This window comes from Rhodnius prolixus, unplaced genomic scaffold (assembly GCF_049639745.1).
Source record: "Rhodnius prolixus isolate KJV_2025 unplaced genomic scaffold, Rpr scaffold_2, whole genome shotgun sequence".
NCBI lineage: Eukaryota > Metazoa > Arthropoda > Insecta > Hemiptera > Reduviidae > Rhodnius > Rhodnius prolixus.
In genome coordinates this window covers 16,732,108-16,754,073 of record NW_027411592.1, presented here as the reverse complement: position 1 = coordinate 16,754,073, position 21,966 = coordinate 16,732,108, and the positions used below count along the sequence as shown (strand labels likewise).

At 31.8% G+C, this 21,966-nt stretch overlaps 1 protein-coding gene across 4 annotated transcripts in view; it reads left to right on the top strand.

The window, feature by feature from the left end:
* AdamTS-A (ADAM metallopeptidase with thrombospondin type 1 motif A) overlaps positions 1–21,966 on the top strand; it is a 310,609-nt gene that overhangs the window by 239,211 nt on the left and 49,432 nt on the right. For all 4 annotated transcript variants that reach the window (XM_074118275.1, XM_074118276.1, XM_074118274.1 and 1 more), the window contains one exon: positions 4,599–4,761. In XM_074118275.1, the coding sequence (XP_073974376.1) occupies positions 4,599–4,761 (163 nt within the window). The remainder of the gene's footprint in view (positions 1–4,598; positions 4,762–21,966) is intronic.

The following is a 21,966-nucleotide window of genomic DNA, read 5'->3' as shown; positions in this document are numbered from 1 at the left end:
ACCGTACCACTTATTGCCAATAAAGAGTTTAAATATATCACGACGACTAATTTCATTATAAGTAAAGGTAAAACAAATTGTCCGTATATTAAAAATAAATAATTCTAAATCCAGTATGTATTTGAAAACCATCTTATTTTATATGGTAAAACATTTGCATAAGATCAAGATAAATATTTAAATAAAGACACCAGCAACATATGTAAATAAGTTTTTGTTTCTTATACAACAGCCAGACAATGTCTGTTTTGTTGAATTTATGACTTGTTATGTACAAAAGATTCCTGAAGTGCGAGCGCACATTGTCGGTGAAACGTTTTCTAGTATATTTGTTTAGCGTTGTCAAGTTCACACTAACAATAGTAATAGTCATTTGTGACTTATATGTCTTCATTATAACATCTTATTTATTTTTATTTTCTTTATCAATATTCTAAACCATGTTTACAATGGTTCGGTTTGCTTCTTAAATTTTTAAATCAATTATGGTTTGCCTTCTGGTAATATCTCTCGATCAAAAGATATTTGTGATCTTTGAGGACCGTGTTTAGAATCTGGTTGGCCATGAATTCTGGTTTTCCAGCTATTCTACGCCTGCTATGTATTTAGTATGGTGAAAATTTAATAAAATAGAATTTCATGCAGTATAAAATATTGTGAAATATTAATGAATTAAATAATTGCAGTGACGCCTTTTAATTAAATAATGAATGAGCCAACGCGAAGGGTTATTAGCTCTCTGGTTGAAAGGAAGCATGTTTGTGCTTCAAATTAAAAAAGAAACCCAAACCTAAATTAGCTTAAGAAAACCACATTCTTTCTCAAAACTCCTCATGTATCGAAAATATATATTAATTTCTTGCGATTTAATAGAACTCTGGCAAAGTCGCATTGTAATGTGATCGATCTCCTATGTGAATTAATATTAGTCTTCAAAATATTTATTAAATGGGATATGATATTATTTCTCTACAAAGAATTCTTCTGAACAAATTTGAATACAATTAAGTCTAAGACGTTACTTTTTCATTATTATTTAATTATTCAATAGTTAAACATTTCCAAAAGTGGGACTGATTCATTTTGGCTTATTACTAATTGCTTAATAATCTTTTTTTGATGATAAGTACACATGTTAACAGAAATTGTATTATGTGGTTTCTGAAAGAGGTGAGAGAAGATTTAAACGTGTTTGTGAGCTGGTTGATAGTGGGTGTCGGTAAACCATCACATTATTGATGGGCATGTGCAGTGAGAGGTGCGTGATTGTTAATGTTGGGAACAGAAAATTGTGAATGAACGAAGAACGGAAAATATAGTCTAGGGCTAGAGAGAGAAGGAATGGGGCAGTGGAGTAAGTGTGACGGAGTACATTAGAAAGGCCAGACGGTACAAGAAAGTATGAATGAAACATGAGCTAATCACCAAATTATAGTATTGTCTCTAAGCATTTTAGAAGAGAAAGAAACGGTCCCCCACTTGGCCGATATAACCAACCGTTGGGCATATCCTTCTAAAAGGAAAACACTCCTGGCCTAAAACTTCCTGAACATGAAGATGTACCCTATCCCTGAGGCTATTTCTTTTAGCACCTCGACGCATTCATCTATTTTTTGGCAATGAACCTTGTAACCAGTTTTAAATTCGTCATTTTTTCTAAACAACGTTTACTTTTCATGATAAGTTAATTTGAATATTTATTCACGAAAGGTTACCAAAAAAAATTCCTTTCTCTTGGCCTTATCTATATACGAGCTATTTTTTAAAAAAAGTATCTTATGTACCGATTTTACATTAAGTTTACAACAGCGTCCCTTCTGGAGATGCAGCACTTCTGATGGTGGCGGTAGAAACGGTTCCTAACATGAAATTATTTAAAGGTAGCTGTATATTAAGCGTGTTACTCACAAACTTTAAAACCATCAATTGCAGGCAACCGACAAGGTTTCCTAAGATGCCAATAATATAACAAACACATCTTTCGCCTCAGCAATGAATTATTACTTTCGATAAAAAGTCGATTTGATTTGACCATTTATGTATAAATATACTATATATGGATTACATCACACCAAATAGCTTGCCAAAAAAACGAGATTTTATAAAAAAGTGATGCTGAGCTTACGTGGTTGAAGTAATTACGAACGTTATTCACTTTCATCTGATTCTACATATAAAAGATCTCTGCTTGGAAATCCAGAATGCGCTAACTACAGAAATAATCCCTTTTTTCTGCAACCACTCTCATTACTCAATTAAAATCAGCTGTGTAATGCCCAACTTCCCTCACTAGTGGGGAAAAATTCCCATTAGTGTCACTTTCCTCACTGGTGAGTGGAAAAACTTTATTGTGCTTCCTTGATATAAGAAGTTTTGTTATTAACATAAAAATTTTCTGTAAAACTTTAATAAGCTTATTTAACGTAACTAAATAATTAAAAAACGAATATTAAAAAAATAAAATAAAAATTGAAAGGAATATAGAAATAAAAATAATATTTTAATAAATAATTAGATATTTTTAATTATAACAGTTAAAAAGGTTATAGTGTTACCTTATAGAAATTTAAAATGGATTCTAGTGATTTCTGTTTAGAAAACACTCCTTCATCAATAAAAGAAACAGCAGAAAATGTAATAAGTAATGTAAATACGTAAGTAATGTAAATAATTGTAATATAACAATAAACGTTTATAATAAATAAATTACTTTTTGTAGACTGTAAAAATGAAATTTTTAATTTTTTTAGTTAATAAATCTAATGGTTGCAGAAAAAATATAATATTTAACTCAAGTGTTAAGTATTTTCCACACTTGTTAAATAAATAACTATTATTCTGGTGTTATTATTATGGTCTCTGTTCAGCATGTATTTGTGATAGATTGTGCAGGTTAATTAGATTTGTTCTGCGAATAGTTTGCCATAAATAGTCCACTGAATCGACAACTGAGTAAATTTATGGTTCGAATATTCCTTAAAAATTTATCTTTATTTAAAAAAAATAAATAAAATAGAATGGAATCACGGTTTCTAAGATAATATAAAAACAAATGACTGTTATTGGCCAATCCAGTTTAGTGTAGTAGTTCAATAATAATGCGGATCGTTTCCACTTGTTGAATTCATTTAGCTGGAACTGCCATTTTAATTAAGTTTAGATGTTTTCCAGATATTTATTCCATTAGTAATTAAGGATACACATTAAACTAGAATAAATAAAGGAGAATAGAATGAAAGGCGGAGCGAAGGAGATTTGTGTCCGTGTGGGCCGGGAGGAGTAATGACCTGATGAGAAGATAAAGTTGAAAGTGAGATGTGAAGAGGCACGTGGTGTAATTCACTTCATAAACACCTGCACTTCTCCGACCTTTCTATTGTACTCTTGTTGCTTCAACAATCTTTTATTACGTACACATGTATATATATAATCTCATAATTATCATCTGTTTTGACTGAACACGTTTGTAAACATATGTACCTCTACACGCTTATCCTACATTAATATAAAAAGACTGTTTGTGGCGTTTTAGTTAAGAGAGTGTTTGCTAAAATTTCTCCACTTAGGTTTCTTTAAAAATTTCGGATTCTCACTCAAACCAATAACTTCATTTTCATAAGCACAACAACTGCAACCAAGAACTGTCAATTAACTTCCCATTTTCATATCCTTAATGAACAGAAAATCGAAAAAGAATTAATTATTTCGAAACCATTATAAATAAAAGGTGGTTCATTGTACAAATAAATGTTAACATAAGAAATTGCAAACAATGTTACATTATAAACACTGCAAGATTTAATTTTTACTTTCAAATGCTGCATTAAATTGCTCATGGAGTGTTGCTTTTTACTTAATGAAAGACTGATACTAGCAGAGAATCTTGTTGTACTTGGAGAATAAGCCCCGCCTGAACTTCATTTTATTCTTCTTTCTCACCTTTGCAACTCTACAACTATTTGAAATATAAACAATTTTTTTAAGTTTCCAAAATTTGAATTAATAATTTACTAATAGAACAAGTTTTATAAATTGACAGCATTCAAAAAAAAAAGTTTAATGATTTTGTTTGTTGGCCAAAATTTGTAAGAAATTATTATTTGCATTTGAATATTCAGGGACAATATTTTTAATCTTGTATTATGAAATGAAATATTACATTATGTATTTTGTTATTTTTTTAAGTAATATGTACATATTTTATAATAAAATTATCTGGAACTACATTTACAATTTATAATGTAGCATTGTTTGCCATTTTGTTTGTTTGTTAACATTTATTTATACTGGGTTTCGTAATTATTAATTCTTTTTCGATTATCGGTGCAATAAGGATATCAAAAATGGGAAATTAATTGTCAGCTCTTGGTTGCTAACATTGTAATAAGAGGAGTAGATAAGCCTCGTTTACCGACCGAATTCATATTGCTTCGCTTCAAAGGCAAGGTTGGTGCAGAGATCAGTATTTTTAAGGAAAAATTAGTCAGTATTTCGAGTGAGAATCTAAAGAACTGGACTCAATACACTACAGTACAGTTTTGTCTGTGTATCTGCTTTTTGTTTTTTTTTTTTTAATTTATTATTTTTTCTTGTTCCAGACTGGTCATATTAGGACTTCCAGCGGTAATTACCTCATAGAACCAGCAGAATCCTGGCAAGGTTATGAAAAGCCGTTGAAGCACATGTTAAGGAGAATCACATCAAAATTAATCCATGATAATTGCCATCACCACCGCCATCACGAACACCAACGCATTAATGGTGAGTTTTGTTTATGATTACAACTAGAATTACTCTAACCACTTGGCTATCTTGGCATCTATGTAAATTCATATACTATGTAAGGTTCGAAATTCTTCAGCTAGTCATCTTCTTATTTTCTTATTATTTAGGGCACCATATTTGTCGTTTGTCATCTAATTTGATGAAGTACTGGTGGGGATATTGGCGGTTTAAATTCAATTAAATTGTCATTTCCCATATAATTAATTTTAAATTGTTTAAAAAACGTTACAAATAATTTTAAAATCAGTAAAGGTTCAATCTGTATTGAAGGATGTTAATTTACTCGCCCTCCAGATTTAGATTTATTTCTTTTTGTTTTGTATGCCTGAGGCGTCATGTACCCGGAAAAAAATTCTATTATTAGTATTTAGTAAACAACTTCTTTGATTCAACATGTCAGTCTATCGACAAGTTTTAGTAAACTTGGATTATATTTTTAAGAAGTTTTGTATGTTGAGAGTTGTTTGGTAAAGCAAAGTAATCGGTTACTGTTTTTTAACGTCCAACTAGCAAAATAGGTGTCGCGGATAAGAGGCAGAAGCTCATAAAAAAAATGATACAGAATTGAGTTCATTAATTAATAAAAACAAACAGGAATTTCACTTCGTACTCATTGGCTAACCCATTGCTATATTTTAAAATCAGGTCTTTAATTTGACAGTAAATTCAAAATGTTGCAGATCACAATTTTAAGTAAAAGTTTCTGTTCAAATAAAACGGATTCTTGTATTAATTTAGTTTCTCAACTGATTCACACTTTTTGGTGACTATATTTATCACTAATAATTATTTGAAATTTGAATTAAAAATATTTTTGATTTTATATTTTTGTTATATACATATATATGTTACGAGTTGTGGCTATTAAATAACGAGACTATTGCTGTAGAACAATTTATTTTAAATTTATACATATTTAGTTATTATCACCTTCAATATACACCCCTCTCCTATCCCTACAACGCTCTATGCGAATTTACCATTGTTCGAAACAGTGCTGTAAGTCTTTTTCTGTGAGCTCCTGCATGACGCGTGCCGCTTTTTCTTTCACAGCTTCAACTGACAGATATCGTGTTTCTTTTAATGAAGATTTTACTTTGGGGAACAAATAAAAGTCACATGGGGCCAGGTCAGGTGAATAAGGCGGATGGCCTAAAAAACTGGAATGTTGTACTTGGCTAGAAACGTCTTGACAGACAATGCAGTGTGAGACGGCGCCGGTTGTCTTGATGGAGAACCTGTGACTTGTTCTTTCACAAATCGGGTCGTTTTTTCCGTACTCTGTGACGGAGTTGAGCAAGCACCTCACCGGTAGTAATGTTTTATAATTATAATCGATATTTTCATCCGTTTTGGACGTGGAAGGGCGACCCGGGCGGTCATCATCTCCGACGTCTCCTCGGCCATCTTAGAAACGCTTGAACCACTCAAAAACTTGCGCACGGGATAAACATTCATCGCCATAAACTTTTAATAAAAGATAAGTTTCAGTAGCGGATTTACCAAGTTTCATGTGAAATTTCACGACAATTCGTTGCTCTATTACATGTAGTATCATGTTTTCGGCAAAACGAAACCAACACCTCTTACACAGATTTCTCTTCAAACACGTGAAACGCTGCAATCGAAAGAGAAGGCCTTTACGCTGCACAGCTGTCGGTCGTTAGGATTTGGCGCGTGCATAGTTCTTCTGTAGCAGCATCAGTCTCGTTATTTAATAGCCACACCTCGTATATTAGTATAAAAACTGAGCGGCTTCAATGAACTTCTTTTTTTTAACATTTAAGATTACACACGCGCTGCCGGCTTCCAGACTTTGTTCCCCTGTTACAGACATACTCGTACAGATTCATAGGTTTCTAGGTATTAACAAATTAGAAGGAACGATTCGAACCCAGGTTGTTCACGTGGGCGCCTGTGTCAGCTCTTCTCTCTCAATGTACTATTATAAATTATAATCTAAAACAATGGATGTCCTAATTACCAATAAAAGCAACCATTTGAAGAATAATCATCCATTCATTAAATCTTTCATTAAATTTAATGGGCATTAAATAATACTGAATTATTTCCTGTCATTGATAAGGCTATTCCTGCCTTGATAATTTTGAAAGAGCTATGTATTTAAGAATTGCCAGACTTCCTGTATTTCTCAACGTACAATTTGTATGAAATGCAATAACTAGGGCAATCTGGAAAGAAAATTCGAACTTTTTTCTCTTATTACAATTTAGTTTTTCATTAAATACAGACACTACGGTTGCAAAGGAGCGGCCCACAAAGTTAAAAATGCATTGTAGTGTAGGTTCTATTTTTGAACTAGGCCTTGGATTTTACTCTCCTGCTTACTTTATGAGTCAGAGAGGCTGCTTCACTCCCAGAGATTCTGGTATCCATAGCTTACCGATCAGATGGAAGAAGGTGTTACATAAATAAAATTAAGATTAACAATATATGTATGTTTCGTAAAATGAAATCAAATGCTGCAGGGTAGTTAACGCACCAAGTTTTCATCTTAAAGTAACACTACTAAAAATGGACGCAACTAGGATGTTGCGTATATTAGTTGCATATATGACGGCTTATCCCCCATGATTTCATAATTATGCAGTATGATCAAGTTCTTCCAGTCACAAAAGAAAACTGTGGGCATCCTTGGACTTGTACCCCTCGGCTCAACCCACTAATTCCTCATCACGACTTCTCTCGTCCTTAACTGCTCCCGAAATTTCTCCTGGTAGTAGGGGATCCACTTTTCGAATATAAATTTCTTCTCAAATTGAAAATCTATTTAATACTCATCATTGCTTTCATAGCGTTTATAGGATCCGTTTGGAACGCTATTACAATCCGCTTACCTAGTTTGGTCTCTTAGTGTTATTGTTATAAAAATATTTTCATTTTAATGCATTCAAAGATAATTTGAATTAATATGTGTTAGCTATCCACGATATCTGATCTGTTCTCTCAATGGTCGCAGAGGCCGGCTGAAATAATAAGCATGGTTTACTTTGTTTTTAATTATTCTATAAATCTCTAAGACTTTGATTACTGGGGCATTCTCGTGGCACTTCTTTCAGCATCTAAAGTAGTATACTTCTGTCTCAGAGTGCACTGTTCAATCATAGAGCGCATTAAAACATTAAAAGGAATTCTATCTAGCTTCGCCAGTGCTTAAAAACGGAAGCCATTTTTTACCAAAAATTGATACTTAAGAAAAGTGCAAAATAATTATGAATTGTTTGTTAATTTTAAAATGTAATTAATCAAAATGTAAAATGTTAAGTGTAATTGACTATTACGAGCCAACTTTCTACTTTATGAAAATCCAATCCTTGAGTTTGGAAATATAATGAACTTGGATTCCACTTTTAACAAAAGTGAAGTTATTAATGGTTTTACTGTCATCCAAGTGTAGTCTGTTACTACTGGAAACAAGTAGTAATCGGAGGGAGAGATTTTTTGATTTGTATAATCGAGCGTTAACTTTTTGTACTCCAGAACGAGACCTCTGAAGCATTAACCTCGCCAGTAAATCCACTTTTCATCATATCTGTTTTAGTTATTCATGTATACTGTCCCGTTTTAGATAGATTCGTAAGAGATATTAACTGTTATCTATCCAGGCAAACTACACAGGTCCATAAGGCAGTAATGATCTTTCAACTCATTTTTACCTTAATACGAAAACGCGATTAACGGTGACTTTAGACGGTATCAATTCTTGAGCAACTACAGTACTCGAGGGTGAAAAGTAATTAATTTATAATAGTCTTTATTTTCAATTTCTCTTACAGGTTTTTTATTCAACAATCATCTAAAGTTCGAAGATTATTTCAAGTGTAAAAGTGCTTGTATTTGGCTTTGACTCCAAATCTTCTTGTTAAGCCCCAAATATATATACGTATATTCATCCCAGGATATCTCAAATTATTATTTCCGGTGAACACTGCAGGAAACAGTACTTCCTTCTTCATACAGTGGGAGGAAGTGAATATTGGAATTAAGTGTTGAAAGAGATTAAATCATTATGAATATTAATTTGTTTGTTTTTTAAGTCAAAAAAATATGCTCGAGTTTCTGCCTTATAGCTACATTCTAACATACTTCATGCTGCCTAAAAAGAATTTTGTCAGGAAATTATTCTAATAAAAAATTGTTGCTATAAATAGCATATACAAAGTTCAGAGAAGACATTTTCAAAATAATTACATTCAAGTTGAGGTTGAAGTTAAATAATGAGGTAGATTTATAATTTTCTAGAATTTTAGAAATTGAGCCGCCCTTTAGAACATAAAACACGAAGGGCCTTACATTAAACTGGCAAGGTACTTTAGAGGGAAGAGAAAGTGAAGATTGTAAAGAAAAATCTACAAGTTGAAGACGCAAGTTGTGAGGCTGGGTGTGAAAGAGGGACAGTGAACAGTTCAAGGAGGAGATTGATAGACCGAGAAGGTCGAGCAGCACAATTGGCGGGAACAACGCCTTCTACTGCCATTTCTTCCTTATGTTATTGAACTTTACAACACGAAGAAGTAATGATGATTCATCAAGACAAAGATAATTCGTTTATATACTACAACAAAAGCAATACAACTTACAAATTATAATCATTGTGCTTGATTACATTCAGTTGTTTGCAATAAGGTTCTTTTATTTTATTATTATTGGATCTGTTAATACACCCAACATTCCTAGTGTTTCTATTGATGTTAAAATATTGATTTTTTTCTGCAATCGTTATTATAGAAAGTGTCCATTATTGTACACTAAATTTAGAGAAAGAAGTTCCAATTTTAGTCACTAATTCTTAACTTAGCACTGCTAAACATGTACTCTTTGTAACTTGTTATTTCATATTTTTACGTTAACCACAAAAAATTATTATTATAAGTAAGAAGTATATTTCAGTAATTTTGTTTTATAAAGGATGATATTCAGTGTTAACAATTTAAAATTGTAAATTATCAAAACGTTAAAGGAAGTGTTATCATGTTCAAAGTTCAGATAGCCATTCGCTATCTTCTGTGGGCTTTACTTGTACTCGTGATGGAAAATAATTTAGTAAATTCACCCTAACACCTAATCACTGGTTATACCACCTTCCTCTCTACCATTCGAAACCTCGAAATCCCTTCAAGAGCAACTCAGTCTAATAAAAAAAAGTGGTGCACCCTCTAATTCTATACTATTCTGGAGCGTGATACGGTTCCTGGGTTTCTATTCTACTTGGACGAAAGACTCATGCGGAATCCACATACGAGATTTTGAAGACAACTGAATGAAAGGTACGGGCAACCAACTAACCCTAGAAGACTTAACATACATCCGTTCTAGACTAGCGGGTTCAACAAAAACCCTCCAATATCTCTCGCATCCAATATCCAATCCTTTCAATTAGAAGCCCATCGCTATCCTGATAATGTTACTTGTTATTTATCTAATCTCATCATTCACAAAGATCTAAGTACCCTCATTGTCGTCAACATTATCTATTCATGTTTATTTCATTTTCCACAAGCCTCTCCAGCCATCCTAGATCACCTACTCAATGTCTTTCCTCTTCAATCCAGCCTGATCATCCAATAGGAGGCCTAAAACAAAATCGATCTAATGAAAATGCCGTTTATTGTTTGTGTAACTTGGACGAAAACACCTTCATTCCATTCATTGTATATAGCTGCAAGCATAACTTTAATAATGTACATTTACTTCGGAAAATTCATTTACAAGCACTTCCCATGAGAAGAATTCTCTTGGAATCCAGCGTAACGTACGATGGGCGAAAATTCCAAGTTTGGATTTTTTCATGTTTCCCAAAAACCTCACTAGCGCCTTCCTGGAAATTATTAAGCAGGAGATATACAAATCCAGCAGTATTCGGTCGAATGTAATATCTGGACGCACGTTGAAAAATCCTGTACTAACCTAGAAAAGAAGGTTTACTCGTGAATGAACGTTTTATTGTACGTTATTATTGAACGATATTTTTTTTTTTTGCGCACAAATACTTCCCTTGGAAATAACAGCTTTGTGATTCTTTAATACAACGGGCCTTGAGTTTGCATCCATCAATTATGCCTTCCATAATTTTTTTTATTTAAGTATAAAAAGAAAAATCGTATAGCTAGTTGCGGATTTTTCCAACAGAATCTTAGAAAGTCAAGTTTTCATAACTAAATGCCAAGTTTTGTGCTCAGTCCATCGTTTTTGAGAAATTCTGATCATGTAGACCCAAAATAATGCAACCTCTTTTTTGTAGTTAGAGAAAATAAACATTCCAATACTAACATTGAAGAAGAATCAAGCGTACATTGCAAAATTTAACAGTTCTTAATTTGCTTTATTTAACAACTATCTATTTACAAAAGACATGTCTCTGTTAGAGGGCAATTTATTGATTTAGAGATCTGCATGCAATCAGTTTTTATATACGTCAAGATCAACATTAATTACTGCTTAATTATTCTCATAAATTTAACCAATCTAATATTCAATTCAGTCCATTAAATTCGCAATGTGAATGACCTCTACTAATTACGCTCCTGTTAAATGATAACAATAGAAGCTTCTGTAGTATGGCACATTGTAGAACAATCTTGTTAAACTAACTAATTTGCTTATTAAATAAATTTTGTTTATATATAATAACATATTAGTAGATTCCGTTCTTAACAAATTGATTCAAATAAAAGATTTAATCTAGAGAAATCATTTTTTTTTTTTAAATTTAAGACGCGTCAACATCTATCTTTGGCGCTCGAAAACTTTTCAGTGCACTGCCGGTTTTCGGTTATTCTTCTCTCGCTACAGTCAACACTGTCCATACCAGAGAATGAGCTGAAGGGGCTAGGGAGAGGAAATGAAAGAAAAGTGAGATTTGAACTCGAGACTTACTAACCCCCACAGCGCTATCATATGATCTGAACCCTTTGAAATAATGCCCACTGTAAATCGCTAATTGAATGGCATGTGTACAATTTAAATCAAGTATTATTTATATTAGATAAAATGCATACATGAGAGGTATTGACTTTCATCAACTAATGCATACCTCAAATTCTTAGGTCTTGGAATAAAGTCTATAAGCTGATCTATGATAACAATGTCTTTTGAATTCTCATAGTGAATCAACACAAATTGGGTCGGATTTAGTAATTAATTGATACAAATATTTGCTTAAACTTCTATTACTTTTCTTTAACTTTGCTTAATAATATAAACTTCAAGAACAGATCTGTTTTTTCCAAAAATATTGATGCAACAGAAACTGGGTGGCTTACAAAACCAAATTTACTCAGAACTAGAGGTCTTCCGTATATTGGCGTTATAAATAAATATCGAGGATTGATTGTCAAAATAAAAAATGTTGAACTCCTTTTACCAGATTTCTAATCGTTCTTTCTCTTTTACAAAGCTTCACCTTTCAAAATTTAAAGAAAAGCGTCTAAAGAATTTCGCGAAAACAATGAGAAAACTGTGCTGCTCCAATTGTAGGTTATTTTAATGAAAATATATTATGATGTTGATTCTGCAGTAAAGATTAACCATTGCATCGTTTAAAAGTTCAAAAATATATATTTTCCTGCACTTTGCTCCAAATATGCCAAGCTCTTTATGCTAGTTATAAATAATTTAGGTGACTTTTTAGCTACAATAACTTTCTAAACTTTTGAATTAGTGTAAATTTTTGTGATCTCTCCTGACTTTAATTGTATTTTAGATCACACATTAGAATGTTCATCCAACTCGGCAATGTGAAATAAGTCTAAGTAATAAAATAAACATATTTGGGCAAATCGTACAAATAAAAGTGACAGCGAGGCAAGTCTAAACAAAATCACTTCTAATTAAAACTGTCCGGTAGGACAGTTGTATAAGGGTTGACCATCAAAAACTGCACGAAAAAGCGTAACGTTGAAAAACACCCAACTTTGACAATTTTTTTCTCTTTTTCTATAAAAGATAAAATTCCCAAATTTTCTTTATAATGTAGGGCAAATCCTCCTTTATAACTGTAATTTTTTTGCAACCACCCAGATCTAATAGATTTCGATAAAAAAGTTGCCGAAAATGAGCAAAAACGGCATTTTCAAAAATTGTTGTTCTTCTTCTTGTTGTTGTTGTTGTTGTTGTTGTTGTTGTTGTTACCTTTTTTGTAAACTGCGTAGCGCCTAAACGCGCGAACCGATTTTCATGAATGGGATGTCATTCAATTCGGAATTTTATGTAGATGTGCCTTTTGGGGGTCTCGACGCTGTACCTCGAATGGGAGAGGAGTTAGCCCCCTTAATGTAAGGCCCCCTCCAAAATTATTATTTCTAATTACTCTGTAAATCTTGGCCCGATTTTGAAAAAATTTGGTAGGATGATAGAGTTAGGGCTCTCCTACGTAACATTAAAGCGGCGATCAGCTCTTACTCTTGTTAAGGGAAAGTATAGCAATCGTTTCAAATTATCGACACGTGAACCGATTTTCATGAATGAAGTGTCATTCGAATCGAAATTTTGTACAGATTTGCACTTTAAAAGCCTCGAGGCTGTGCCTCATAAGGAGGGGAGTTTGCCCCACCCAAGTAAGGCCCTTTCTAAAACTATTATTACCAATATTTCTATAACGCTTATTCCGATTTTGATAAAATTCAGCCCGAATAAGTGGTTAAAGCTCCTCTACGTGGCTGTGAAGTGCTATCACGCTCTTGCACCTACTAAGAGGAAGTACTGCAATCGTTTAAATTATCAATGAGTGAACCGATTTAAATCAATGAATTGTCGTTCGATTAAAAAATCTTTGCCTCTTTGCTCTGGAAGTACTGCAATCGCAGTTTATTATTCTTACTCCTCTTAAAAGGAACTACTGAAATCGCAGTTTAATATTGCTATTTAAGTACAAATACCTTCCTATGGTATTCAAAACGCTTTTTCAAAAAAATTGTTATTGAGCATGGTTTGGGGGACCGCAACTATAATAATTCTTTAAAAAGATCTCTCCAGTGGTAGTTACGGTTCCGACTTAACACCTTATCAGGTTATAATGATAGAATTGCTCATTCCAAATTTAAAAAAATCTGTAAAGCAGATATGTAACTTTGCAAAATAGACGAAAAGGAAAACCTATCCAAAAGGTACAAAAATCTCCTTAACAAAAACTTACAGTTTAAAATGTTAAGTATAAGGGTTGATAAAACGCCAAAAGGTACACAAATCAGCGAGTACCCAACATTTCATTAATACTTCATTAATATTTAAGTAATTCTACTGCATTAATTTTCATTAATAAGTTATTTTTTAGAATTTATTAGATGTCACAGACCCTTATGCTGGCCACTTCATTTATAATATTTATTTGTTATAATTATGATCAATCACATATACGTACATGCATGTTAAAGTAGAAAAAGACAAAGTTAGAATAGGCTACTGTCTTGAATTCGTCTTACCGAAATATTCGTGAGCACAAATAACACACAGTTAATAACAAGTAGATTATTCAACAATTATTGTTTCTCAATTGTAATTTAATTTAGTCCCCCTAATTTTACTTATAGTAAAATACTGGTATAATTAGCTGTCCTAAAAATATGCATATCTTATTTATTTTATATTATATATATACAACATTGTGGGATGAATATCTAGATTGAGAATATAATTGAAGAAAACTATATTATTTGCGATAAAGCCAGATAATTATTACCTATTATTATAAACGTTTGACTACTACATAAAATAACAATTACTTTAATCGAAGAATGAACTTAAACCGACGATTTTTATTTAAAAATAAAAATAAATAAATAAAATCATTGATGTAAGTTGATGTAAGAATTTTTTAAAAAAGGTTTTGAATTTTTTAGCCTCATAATTTTTTTTTATTCTTTATAACGTTTTTCTTTTTAACCTGTAATTAACAGTTTAATTATTATAAATAACTAGATATTACAGTCAATCTACAGTGCTACTTGAACATATATTTTGTAGACGAAAATGGCCAGCATAAGGGTCTGTGACATCTAATAAATTCTAAAAAATATTAATGAATATTAATGCAGTAAAATTACTTAAATATTAATGAAGAATTAATGAAATTTTGGGTGCTTGCTGATTTGTGTACCTTTTGGCGTTTAATCAACCCTTATACTTAACATTTTAAACTGTAAGTTTTTGTTAAGGAGTTCTGTTTAGGTTTTCTCTAAGACTTGGTGAATAGTGGGGATTCTTTCTTGATAACTGATAATTTACTGCAAATAATAAATTACAAGGTATATTCGAACAACTATTTTAGAACCCATTGAATTGGTACAAAGTGAAGGATGTTTTCTCTCCATGCCATAAAAACTAACTCGTTTTCTCGTTTCCATAAAATTTATAATCAGCCCAAGACCTCTTCTTTTTCCCTGATCTTGTTTCCTGTTTGGTACGCTACTTATTTTTTTTTTTAATTTATTTATTTAAAGAGAACGATTAAATTCACTTAATTGTAATTTGAAGAACTATAAAAGAGCAACAAATTCGTTATCAAAAATGTTTTAATTATTATTACGTGAATTGGACCGACATTCTGGACACACCAGTTTGCAAATGATGGAAACAGCTTGATTCGGAATTACTTCCGTTTATTAAAACTGTCCGGTAGGACAGTTGTATAAGGGTTGATCGTCAAAAACTGCACGAAAAAGCGTAACGTTGAAAAACACCCAACTTTGACAATTTTTTTCTCTTTTTCTATAAAAGATAAAATTCCCAAATTTTCTTTAAAATATAGGGCAAACCCTCCTTTATAACTGTAATTTTTTTGCAACAACCCAGATCTAATAGGTTTTGAGAAAAAAGTTGCCGAAAATGAGCAAAAACTGCAATTTCAGAAATTGTTGTTGTTGTTGTTCTTCTTCTTCTTCTTCTTCTTGTTGTTGTTGTTGTTGTTACCTTTTTTGTAAACTGCGTAGCGCCTAAACGCGTGAACCGATTTTCATGAATGAGGTGTCATTCGATTCAGAATTTTATGTAGATGTGCCTTTTGGGGGTCTCGACGCTGAGAGGAGTTAGCCCCCTTTATGTAAGGCCCCCTCCAAAATTATTATTACTAATTACTCTGTAAATCTTAGCCCGATTTTGATATAATTTGGTAGGATGATAGAGTTAGGGCTCCTCTACGTAACATTAAAGCGGCGATCAGCTCTTACACTTGTTAAGGAAAAGTATAGCAATCGTTTCAAATTATCGACACGTGAACCGATTGTCATGAATGAAGTGTCATTCGAATCGAAATTTTGTACAGATTTGCACTTTAAAAGTCTGAACGCTGTGCCTCATAAGGAGAGGAGTTTGCCCCACCCAAGTAAGGCCCTTTCTAAAACTATTATTACCAATATTTCTATAACGCTTAGTCCGATTTTGATAAAATATTATCATAGGATTTGAAAATGAAAATCTAACATCTTTTAGGGGCATTTTGTTCTTACTTTACTCTTATTTAAGAAGCGAAATAAAACCAAAAGATTAGATTTTCCTTAAGAAAGCTTGATAGAAAATTTATCTATTTCAAGTGTCACCTATGTAAAGAAATCGTAACATTAACAAGACTTATATTTAAAAATATTATACTATTATCAAATATAAACTTCTGAATACTATAATGCAAGTGTTATTCATGCTTCACAATATAAATTAGCTTTATGATTTGTTTTATTTGATATCTAAATCGCTAAGAAATTTCATTTTATCCAGCTAGGTTTAATGGCGACATTTTAAAAACTTAAAGGTTTGTTAAAAAAAGTATCTTTTTATCTATTTCTATTTTTAAAATTTGATTTATTTCAATTTTTTTTTTATCTGGGGAAAAATTTATTTTTTGTTGGAATTAAAAAATGATTTTTTTTTATTGAAAACTTGTTTTTAACACGTTTAACTAATTAGTTTATTCTTTAACAATGTATATATGGTTTCTAAAAGTATGAGACTTTACCAGAATCGGATATGTTTTTAGGATTACTTTGTCAGAAATGGATTTTACCTTAAGCGATTTGAACAGTTCTTTTACACTTAACATAGAGGAGAAATTTTAATTTTTCTGATTGAATTTAATCATCATTTTCGTATCTGTAAGGTATTTCCATTTGAGGTAGAGTCGATTGAGAGAACTCAGCGCACAAAATAGCACTCGTGCGTAGGCCTGGTCCAATACCAATTGTCAATAACTTAAACATAATAATTGAAATGTAAAAATGAAATATTTAAACATTCAATTCTTAATTTGTATAAGCGCTAATAAATGAAAATTCCTGATAACTTTGTTTTTTTTTTTTTTTTTTTTAATAAATTGAGACCTCACAAATCAAATATGAATGACGCTATACAGGGATCAATGAATGGGACATAACTAGCCCGCTTTCTTATTGGCTATAAATAAACTCTCGACTAAAATAATTAAATTTGTGCTGAGGCCACTTTAAATCGATGTTAAGAAAATTGAATGGCTAATAAAAAAAAAATTCACGCATACCCCCCCATTCACACAAACTGCGTCTGCAGAAAGGCTATTAATGTCCATGTGATGTCAATTGACCTCTGATTATGGTCAAGGTCATTTGTGATTAAAAAAAAAAAGGCAAAATCTATTTTTAAAGAGTTCGTCCTTCGCTCGATATTCAGAAAAAAAAAAATGTGAACCCACAAAAATGGACTACCAACATAGCCCAGTGAAATTAGGATTTAACCTCGGAATGGAAGATAATAAGCTATAAATTTGTATAAATTTTTGTTTATGCACTCCATAAGTTGGCTGAAAAGTCTCATAGAATCTCGTGTAGGCGTCACCGGAAATCAGTGGCCTAAGGTCACGAAAATCTTTTTTCTTTCTTTTGTTTTTTTTTTGTAAATATCTTGTTTCCTTTGCTCTAAATGAGATTTGAAGATATTACAAAAGTTGTAGAGTATAAAACTCTCTACAAATTTAGTTCTATGCAATTTTCCATACCATCGACCGTTCTTCAAATAGAGCGCGAAGAATGGGAGGCGCTTAGCCGTATGAATAGTATCGTTAGGACAGCTGTGTAATTCAGTACATACCTAGTACGTTTTATAAAGTTACAAAAATATTATAATCATTAAGAAACCTTATTGTGCCTATATATGTAAATAAAAATGTAAATGTTAGTTTTTCAAAATTTAAAATCTTCCAAAGTTCTTCACCGATTGCATTGAAATTCGGATACAACGTTGCATTGCAATACGGTCGTGTTTTCATACACGTATAAATAACTCATACACATATAAATGTTACGCGACTGACATGTAAAAACATGGTTTAAAAAAAAAGAGGTTCAGAAAAAAGAGGAAAATACAAAAGCTTCATTAGTTTAGCTGGAATTTTCATAATTTCTGTTTTAAACATTGTACTTTTATGCCAAGCGTATATTATACCCAGTAGGTCGGCTGGTTATCAATGTAGAGATTTAGGAAATAGGGAAAAATACAAAATCTTTCTTAGTTTAGCTGGAATTTTCATAATTTCTGTTTTAAACATTGTACTTTTATGCCAAGCGTATATTATACCCAGTAGGTCGGCTGGTTATCAATGTAGAGATTTAGGAAATAGGGAAAAATACAAAATCTTTCTTAGTTTAGCTGGAATTTTCATAATTTCTGTTCCTAACGTTGAACTTTTATGCCAAACGTGTATTATACACATTAGGTTGGCTGGTTTTGGATGTAGAGATTTAGAAAATAGGGAAAAATACAAAAATTTTCTTAGTTTAGCTGGAATTTTCATCATTTCTGTTCCAAACATTGTACTATTATGTCAAGCGGATATTATACCCAGTAGGTCGGCTATTTTCGGATCCAGTAGTTCAGAAAGAAAAAATACAAAATCTTTCTTAGTTTTGCTGGAATAATAATTTCCTAACGTTGTACTTCTATTTAAACGTGTATCCTACAATCGCCTTTCTTTGGATTTCTGGAGTTAACTTCTGTTATCTGCATCACCTGATGAATTGGCTATTCAATTAAGTAGGAAATTTTAAGTGTAATAAAGTAAATATATTGAATACTTTACAAATACAGAAAAAGGGCAATTAATCTTAGAATAAGAAAGGTGAAAGGTGAAGAAAGGTAAGTGAAGTCAAAAAAGGGTTACTTTTAAAAATCTTGGCGATAGCCGAAAACATCAGCTGCAAGCGATTCGGCCACTTGTTGCACGAAAATCTTTCTACATTCGTCTCTAGGCCATATTAATTCAGGTTCCAGTGTTTTGAGAGTAAAATCTTGCATTATTAACCATTACAAAAATTCATTAATACTTTTTATTTTCAATCTTGTACGTATTAAATATTTAAAGGATTTTAATTATAAGATGTTACAAAATAACTATTCCATGCTATTTTACTATTTGTAGTTAAGTAAAATTTAGTTTTATACATGAATAAGTAAACATAACTGCATAATATATTTACAACTTTTTGACTATTTTGATTATGCGCCGCCTCCCTAATTACAAAACCATGGGCACATCTGGCATCCCAAATAAACATTCCTCCACTCTCCAAAGCAATGATTTCTTTTTCTCAATTAGCATCCGTAATGCCACTGGTAAGTTGCAATTGGATAACATGAACGAATCTAAAATTTCCTTCTTTCGTGAATAAAAGAAAGTAAAGATGTTCGTGGTTATTCCTGTAAGTTACAGTTACAGTTTTTCCTAAATTCCATCATCATTTAGACATTCATTGATAAGTAGCAAACATTTAGCGATCTTGAAATTAAAAAAAGAAGAGAAACACTGTCACAGTTTATGCAAGTATGAGACGCCAGTAAGGAATGGACTGTGTCAAGTTCAATTCAATCTGAACACATAAAAATATACACATACAAAAAAACTCGATTTGAGAATATGACCGAGGTTAACTGAAGATACTAAGAGTCACTGCAATTACTTCTAATTAAAGAGATGTTAATGTACATATGTCGTCAAACTTAAAGTATACGTCTAGACTTGTCGCCTTTATCAATAACATAGCAGACAACATTGCATTTAACAACTGGTCATATCACGATTTTTCTAGGCAAAAAATAGAAAGGTAGTTACTAAATTGTAGTAAATATGTTTTTTGAAGACATTACATTAGCACTAGTGCAGTAAAATACTAGTTTTTTTTCTGAAATGTTTTTCCTTTAAACAATTAAGAAATGAAAATCTTTTGACCATAATGAAGACATCGTTCTTTTTAGAATAAACATTTTTCCCGTCCTCTTTAATGAAAAATCTGATGCGGGAAAATAGTCTCCCATTACAACGAAGTTCTAATTTTCTCCAAAATTAAATTATTTAAAGTTTAATTAGGCTTGATGTTCTTTCAATTTGGAATTTTGTGCAGGAAGATTATGGTCACGGAACTTATTTCCTACGCGCTCAGAGCAGTGAAATGTGACGAAATCCATTGTCAGATCTTAGTACGTAACTAGTAAATTTGAGACCTAGTGATGTTAACACAAACAGTCAAAATATATGAACATTTCAGAATATCTTTAAATTTTGGACTTCCACAAGTTGGGCGTATATCCTGTATACATATATTTGCTAAATATCCCTTGTAGTACACCGACGAAATACATAAAGGATTAAATTGTTACTTAAACTAACTTTAAAGTTTACTGTCCGAAGCGTGTTGATAATTATGGAGTTGTTAGAATCATGCAGATAATGACCTATTAACTATTGGTGCATGTATAAGACAATGATTCCTAACAAAAACACAATAGATAGGAAATTACAGCATTGTCTATGAACGCTAACCTTAATTACTTCTGGAAATCCCTCTTTGAACTCCACAAATTAAGGAAGGAACATGACTAATCTTGTAACATTCTATACATTTCCTTTTGGAATCATATAGTGTTCTAAAATTTGAGAAACAAGTTTTTAAAATTGAGTACCTTGTGGATATTAAATGGTATAAAGAAAAATTAATTTTGCGATTTCAGTAGATTTTCTTAAGAGCAATCACAGAACTTCTTAATAAAAAAGATAAGATAAATTAAATTTTGCGATTATATTATTTCCCTTTAAAAGCGTAAATGAAATTAAAGTAAGCATACAGTACTTCTGCCTAAGAAGTGAAAGAGAAATCAAATTGCGATTACAGCACTTCCCCTTAAAAGAAGTAAGAAATTTCAACTGCAAATACGTCACGATTGCAATACTTTGTGTTCTCATTAGCTTGCCAAATTTAATCAGAATCGGGCGAAGATTGACAGTGTTATTTATCATAATCTAGGGGGGGGAATGTTTAGAAAAACTGGGTAAAAATTGTCCCATTCATGCGTCCTAGTAGTTTCAAAGTAGAGAGCAAAGAGGGAACAGCAACTCACGCGAATCGAGATCAGAATTGTCAGAGAACTTCAGACATGGAAGATAAAATCATTTAATTGAGACTAATCGACGAAAGATGGATTTTGTGTTATGCTTGCGTTAGATGAATTATTGACATTGAGATATTCTAGCTACATTGTAGACGAGATAATATGGGTGCCGCGAATTGATATTCTTTGCGTAGAAAATGCTATTCTTATTCTAGCAATTAACTCACGTTGCCACTACTTACGCTATTCTAATACTTTTGAATTTAAAAAAATCATTTCTGCCATTATATTGTAAATATATTAGATTCCTACATAAGTTGAATATTTTAATGTTTAACATTTCTTAACTTTAGTCCATTATAATTTAAATAGTTTCTCCTTCGTCGTTTTATGAAAAGCATTAAAGGATTGAATTTCTTCAAATCCATTATACCTTCTCACACATTATGCTCTCTCTCAGATTTATGTGTTATTTTGGGCTTTTTATCGTTGTGTAAAAGTCGTAAAAACCTCAATTATTCTTCTAAATATTTACGTTTCAAAAGGCCGCCTCAGATCTCACGTATTTCTGATTATATTATTAAGTCTAAGGTTTTTTTTTATTTCACATTAAATGCTATTTAAATGGTAGATTTTTACATTCGAACACAATTAAATTTTCATTTAATGATCTTTAACACATTCTTCTTGGCACAGCTTACTTGTTTTATTAACAAAGAAGAACACTTAAAGTGTGTAGGGGTAAAGCCTGTGCCTTCCTCCGCAGAGATAGTAGACGGAACGCATCAACATTATCTCCTACTTTCTTTTGTTTGTTTTTCT